The sequence below is a fragment of the Lucilia cuprina genome, chromosome X, assembly GCF_022045245.1.
Source record: "Lucilia cuprina isolate Lc7/37 chromosome X, ASM2204524v1, whole genome shotgun sequence".
In the NCBI taxonomy this organism is placed as follows: domain Eukaryota; kingdom Metazoa; phylum Arthropoda; class Insecta; order Diptera; family Calliphoridae; genus Lucilia; species Lucilia cuprina.
Window position 1 is genome coordinate 1336507 of NC_060949.1, and position 7568 is coordinate 1344074.

The 7568-nt window shown below is 32.8% G+C and overlaps 1 protein-coding gene across 1 annotated transcript; it reads right to left on the reverse strand.

The window, feature by feature from the left end:
• Positions 1-6369: 6369 nt before the first annotated feature.
• On the reverse strand, positions 6370-7287 carry LOC124419630. Its single transcript, XM_046949851.1, has one exon. It carries the CDS (start codon positions 7285-7287, stop codon positions 6370-6372), a length of 918 nt encoding a protein of 305 aa, XP_046805807.1.
• Between the last annotated feature and the right edge of the window lie 281 nt (positions 7288-7568).

A 7568-nucleotide genomic window follows, 5' to 3' on the forward strand; every position in this document is an offset into this window, starting at 1 on the left:
AAAACACAAAATACACAAGGCATCTAAACCAACAGACATCTAAACATACATAACGAAAAACACAGAAAAACAAAAATAACAACGCAATGACGCCAACAGCATCCAAACTAAGGGTGCCCAAGCCCTATGCGCTTGGTACTCTTTTGTTTTTGTAAATGCGTTTAGCTATAGACAGTGTGTTTTCTATACACTTATATGCGCTTAACCTTAGCAATACGTTGTTGTTGTTCTTAACAGTATACAAACAAGAGTAAAACAGCGACACTTTCGTATTCATTCCTGGTAAACATTGACGAGACGTAGATTTTGTTTTTGTTTATCGCAAAAAAAAATTGTTTTAAAAAGCACTTGGAAAAAATTTGTGTTAGTTTTAAATTCCAAACTTACATTATTCGCATAAAAATTATTGTACAATAACTCACAATCTACTCTCATATAATTGAAAACGTTTTAAATACTTTTTTCTATTCATTAAAAAATATTATTTTATTTTAACAAAAAATGCAAATCATATTTTTTTGCTGTGTATTTTTTCTATGTTTGGATTCCAAACATACAAAAAAATACACAGCTGAATAAAACCAAATACATGTACACACACACGTGTACATCTTTTCCTATGTACAGTGTTGTTGTTGCTCTTATAACAATTTTTTGATGAAATTTTCAGAGGTTGTCTCGGTTTTTTGCTCATATCTCCGTTATTTACCGACCGATTTTGCTGATTTTAAATAGCGATCTTCTCGAATGCATGTCTAATAGAATTATTGAAGATTCGGATCTCGCCGGTATCTGGGGTCCTCTAAAAACTGATTTCAACTGATTTGACAGACAGACGGACATGGCTTAATCGACTCCGCTACCTATAAGGATCCAGAATATATATACTTTATAGGGTCGGAAAATTATATTATAGAAATTACAAACGGAATGACAAACTTATATATACCCTTCTCACGAAGGTGAAGGGTATAATAGTGATATAAATACAGAATTTTGAATTTTGTCTTTACATACATTATTGGACATAGCTCCCATACAAAATCCTATTACGAAAATCTCTTAAACGTGCATTACTCATTACGAAATAAATCTATTAATACAAAATGTGCCTATAAAATTTGTACCATTGTCCGACATAACTGATTTTGGCAATCCTCGCCTAGCTATAAATAGTGCAAAAGCAGCTAGAAATGCTTCTGATGTTAAACAAGAGCAAGCTTCTAAATGAATGGCTCTTGTAGCAAAACATACAAAGATACATGCATAACCTTTCATATATGATGAACTTCGCAAATTGCCAGACTTGATCTGAAATGGACCAGCAAAGTCGACCCCCAATGTGAGAACGGTAATAAGAAAGTGTATCTCTCTTTTGCAGTGCAGCCATTATTTGCGATTTCACTTGTTGTTTATAACGAACTCAGGTTAGATATTAGGGTATTCAATTATTCGGGTTTTTGTCTTATTCGGTTTATTCGACAAATAATTATTTGAGGTTTTACGTTAGACGGGTAAAAGTCTGATAATTAAAAATTATTCGGTTATTCGAATAAAATGAAACTGGATGTTACTATTGCTTTTTACAGCAATTTTCTTCATAAAGGTTTTAATGAACGAGGTTAAGTCAACCTATCAGACATATTTGGACTATTTAGCTACTTCGGACACAACAGAACCTGATGATATAGATGTCGTCTCATCAAAATATCAGGCGACTTATAATGCATTCGTTAACTGTTTATCGAATATTAAAGAACGATTGCATACGTATGCCCAAGCTCAAAAGACTAGTGATTCTCCAGTAGTTAGCCAGAACTATACAGAAACTCACCATAGTTTAGTAGTACCGCCCTGTGATGTTGAGACCTTTGACGGAGATTATCTTTCTTGGCCCGCTTTTAGGGATCTATTTACTGTTTTATACGTAAATAATACTCGTCTTACCAACCTAGAAAAGATGTGTCATCTTATACGTAAGATTAGTGGTGCTGCAAAGGAAATAGTAGCAAAATATCCTATTTCGTATTTAAGATTTGATATGGCGTGGAATAGCCTTAGGGATGCTTACGAAAATCCACGTATGCTGGTTAACAACCAACTAAAATCTCTTTTTAATCTTCCTATTATTGAAAAGGAAACTTCTGAAGGTCTCAAGACCATACAAAGAGGTATAAACAGTTGTCTTTCGGCCTTATCAATATATAATGTTTCGACAGAAAATTGGGATCCGATAATTGTTTTCATTTGTGTTCAACGACTACCCGAAAACTCTGTTACCTTATGGGAACAAAGTATAAAAGACAAATTCGTATTGTCTGTATGGAAAGATCTGGATGCATTTCTGACAGAAAGAATTCACCCCTTAGAATGTCTACGAGACATTAGGGAAGTCCCACAATCGAAAAAATTATCGACTCCAAAGGTGAAGGCGCACCATGTCACTTCATCTTCTTCTCTTTCTTGCATTTTATGTAAGAATCAAAGCCATTTTCTACGGGTTGTTAGAGATTTAAAAAACTTTCGGTAATGGACAGATTCTCGACTATTAAGAAACATCACTATTGCATTAATTGTTTGTCACGAAATCATTAAGTGAAAGATTGTAAGAGTCTGCATTGTTGTTCTATTTGTAAAAAGAAGCACAATACTATGTTACATAGAAATGTGCCTACTTCAGATTCAAATGGAAGTTCTAGAACTTCTAATTCGGGTCCGAGCACAAGTGCTTTATCACAAGCTGCTATATACCCACAATTTCTTCTCAAGTAGCAACATCTAACAGCTCTAGCACTTCAGCTCCTATTAATAGACAGGCGTTTTATACTTCGCAAAACCAAACCGTATTGTTAGGAACAGCGATGGTGAATATTAATCACGAAGGTATGACGTACCCAGCTCGTGCTCTCATATACCCTGCTTCGGAAACATCGTTTATTTCCGAAAGAGTACAGAATCGTTTAAAAATTTTGACGCAATCGACGAATGCTCAAATATCTAGTATCAACCAGGCGAATTCTGTAATATCAAGGAAATCGTGTTGCATTTATATTGGCACGCCCTTGGACTCTTCAATTGTTTTGAGTACAGTAGCTCTCGTTTTGCCAACGATCTTTGGTATTTTAGTTATTATTTGTATATTTATTTATTTTATTTTGTACAGCAAAATGCTTCTTTATTTTATAAAATTTTTAATCCAATTAAAAAAATGAAACTTTTAAATTGAATTTCCAAACATTACTAGATCAAACAAAATTAACAAATAATAAAGTATTATAAATATCAGTTTAAAAGATAATAATCCATGACCATCACTACATTACCCCCCCTTTCGAAAAAGTAATATTATTTAAATTAAAGGTAACCGTTTTCTTATTTCCAGTTGTAGTATTTAATGATTCATCTTCTAAAAATGCGGGTTTTATTCTATCAATTGAAACACTCTTCGTTTTATTGTTCATTTGAAGTTTAAAATATTTCGGATTTTTTTTTACCACTTCAAATGGTCTTACATATGGGCAACATAAACCTGGTTTTCCTACATTTTCGCGAACAAATACATATTGGCAATTTTCAAGATGTTTTGGTATAAAAACTTTAAATGAATTTTTATGATGTAAAATATTGGAACGAAAATTATTAAAATGATTCCTGATTTTTTCTTAAAAATTCAGAATTATCAAATTCTTTCGTGGAATTCACAACCATCTCGCCAGGTAATCGTAAACATTGTCCGTAAACCATTTCCGCCGGTGACGCTTTTAAATCTTCTTTAACTACTGAACGTAACCCTAATAAAACCAAAGGAAGTTCCTCAGACCAATTAATCACATTTCCGCGTGCTAAAATTGACGCTTTTAATTGACGATGAAATCGTTCAACTAGCCCATTGGCCTGAGGATGATATGCAGTAGTCACAATATTGTCAACACCTAACAGTTTTGAAAGTTCCTTAAATATAAAGGAAGTGAATTGTGTGCCCTGATCACTTGTAATACGCAAGGGAACTCCAAATCTAGAAATGTATTCATTTAAAAAAATTTTGCATATAGATTTAGCAGTTATATTCCTAAGTGGATAAGCCTCTGCCCATCGCGTAGTTCTATCTACTATTGTAAGAATATAACGGTATCCATTTGATACTGGTAACGGACCTACAATATCGATATGAATATGTTCAAATCGTCCTTTAGGGATATCAATCTTTTTAACTTCCGATTTTGTATGTTTAAAATTTTAGCTTTTTGACAATGCAAGCAATTAGTGACCCATTCATTTATATTCTTATTCATTGATGGCCAAAAATATCGCGAAACAATTAGTCGCCTTGAAGCTCTAGTTCCTGGATGTGAAATATTGTGCAGTTTATTGAAAATACGTTTTCTCATTTCCAAAGGTATATATGGTCTAATTTTCCCATTAGACTCCTCGCACCATATAGAAACTTTATGTGTATGTATATAAACATTCCTTAAGTTATATGGACTGTTTTCGATAAGTTTTTTTAAACCTACGTCTTTAGTTTGTTCATTATATAGTTCGGTTATGTTTAATATGTCACTATCAAAAGAATCTATCTCTGGAGTTCTTGATAAGGTGTCCGCAATAATATTTGAAGCTCCTTTAATGTACCTAATGTCATCTGTAAATTGTGCAATAAATTCAAGATGACGTGTCTGTCGTGGACTACGTTCAACACGTGAGTTTAAAACTTGAGTAAGCGGTTTGTGGTCTGTATAAACAACAAAAGGTCTCCCTTCCAAAAAAATGTCTAAAATGCTTCTAATGTTCAAAAATATTGCTAATAACTCCTTATCAAATGAACTATATTTCACTTCGGAAGGCGTGAGTTTCCTCGAATAAAATGCTATAGGTTCAATTTTATTGCCTATTTGTTGTTGTAAGACTCCCCCGATAGCTATGTTTGAAGCATCTACAGTCAAAGATAAATTAGCATCGGGATTAAAAAAATTCAACATTACATTTTTAGCAAAACTATCCTTAACCTTTGTGAATGAACTGTTTGCCTCTTCTGACCATGTTAATAGTTTAGCTTTTTCCTTAATTGCATCATTCAACATTTTATGTATAGGACTTAGTAATTCTGCTATTTTCGGTATATACCTGTGACCATTCCCACGAACTTTTGTAATTGTTTTACTGATTTTGGTCTATCATATTCACGAATTGCCTTCACTTTTTCGTCTGATGGTCTTATCCCATCGTGTGAAATATTGTAACCCAAAAAGTCAATATTTGGCACTCCCAAAAACACATTTTGATATTTTAATGTTTAATCCGTATTTACTTAGTCTTTCAAAAACAACACGAAGGTGGTCAACATGTTCTTCCTCATCTTTACTAGCAACTAAAAACATCCAAATATAAAAAAACGAAGTCTAGACCTTGAAAAACTTCATTAATAAATCTTTGGAATGTTTGTGCGGCATTCCTTAATCCAAAAGGCATTCTAACAAATTCAAATAAGCCAAAAGGAGTTGTAATAGCCGTTTTATGAATATCACATTCTGCTACTGGAATTTTGTGGTAGGCACGGACAAATCTAATTAGAAAATATATATTTATCCCTTAAATCTATACCAAGGTCGTGTATATGTGGATTCGGATACCTGTCAGGCACAGTGACACAATTTAACCTGCGGTAATCGCCACAAGGACTCCAATCATTTGGTTCCTTTTTTGGAACTAGATGTAATGGAGATGATGCATGTGATTTTGATGGGCGGCATATACCCGAAGACACTAAAAAATCAAATTCATTTTTCGCAATTTTATACTTAATTGCATCTAATCGTCGTGGTTTCGAAAATGGAAGTGTACTGTTAGTTTCAATTCTATGAACTGTGTTATGTTTAACCCCTTTGTTATAGTCTGGGGATCCTGTAATCGAACTAAACTCCTTTAATATATCTGTATATTTATTGTCAACTGTAAAAATTTTCGGAAGAGAAATATTACTAAATGATTCTATTGCGTTAATGGATATTTTTGTTAAAGGGTCGATTAATGTTTTCCTTTTAAGATCAATTAGTAGACCAAATTTCGAAAGAAAATCAGCTCCAATTATCGGTTTGGAAATATTTGCTATCGTGAAATAAAAGAAACTCTTTCTCAAACCTAAATTCACCTTTAGTAATTTCTTACCGTATGTTTTAATGCTACTGCCATTTGCAGCCGTTAAAATTACATCTGATGACCGTTTAAACATCCTAAACTTAGACAATGGAAGTACTGACACTTCAGCGCCACTATCTATTAAATAATTTAATTTATTTTCCGAATCATATACAAAAAGACGGCGTGTAGAATTATTGTGTCTATTATCAGCCGTCAGGATAATAGGACAATTTAGTTTTCCTGTTGTGATGTTTCATATGAACATGGTTGTTCACATCTTCTAGCTTTGCTACCGAACCGATAATGATAACGACAAAGCCATTTACGATTCAATGAACGTCCCCTAGAACGACTCCTATTTCTAAATGGTGTCCTTGAACGACTATTTTGAAAAGATTGTTTAACGTCGGCTATTTCCATAGATAGTTGGGTAAATTTATCTAGCATCGCTGATGTAATTTTAACCAAATTATCTACTGTTTTATCTAACCTGCAATTACTTTGTACCGAATCTTTGGGTTCCAGGGTACACAATTCTACCTTATTTGTTACTTCCCAAATATTATCAGCTAATTTAAGCAAATCCTCAATATTGACAACATTAGACCCTACCAACGCAATATTAAGATTTCTTGGTAATTTTCGCAACCATAAACTTTTAACAAAATCAGAATTTATATTATTCCCGGCTAATTGAATCAAAGATCTGTAAAATTCCGAAGGTTTACGATCACCTATTTCGGAATCTGATAATAACTTATCGAGCTTCCTTTGTTCACTAAGAGAGTGACGTTCAAGAAGTTTTGTTTTAAGGTTTAAATAACGATTTTCATCCGGTGGATTCCGAATAACATCAATAACTGATACTATTACATCTTGAGGAAGCGATACAATAAGGTATACATATTTTGTATTATCCCTAGTTATACCCTTAGTATTAAATTGAGTTTCAACATGAATGAACCACGCTTCTGGGTGATCGACCCAAAAGGGAGGTAATTTCAATGAAGTAGCACAAATTTCTAATTGTGCATTGCTATTTAAATTATTAGATGTAACATTTAAAGATGAACTATTAGTACTATTACCGGAAACTTGCGGATTTATATTATTAGAACGAGTTGGAGAAATAACCGGGGACCGAATCATATTGGTAATCGTAATGAGGTTTACAATAATAATTAAAAAAAATTGTGTAGATAATCACAAAAAAAAATCTTGTAACTAAATTGTTATGATGTTAAAGTTCCAAATAGTGTGAAAATAAGAGTAAGAACTTATATCTATATGTATGTTTTATATTGAAATTAATAATTATATATATAATTGGAAGGACTTATCGTAATTTGTGGAGATTCTCGATCGTGTAATTAGTATCTTGAAATTTCAATACAATCTTGAATCTTGACTTCTATTTGTTTCCATTTGTT

What these genes read in the sequence shown, in the direction of transcription:
- LOC124419630 (XM_046949851.1), bottom strand. Translation starts at nt 7,287, where the DNA reads ATGATTCGGTCCCCGGTTATTTCTCCAACTCGTTCTAATAATATAAAT.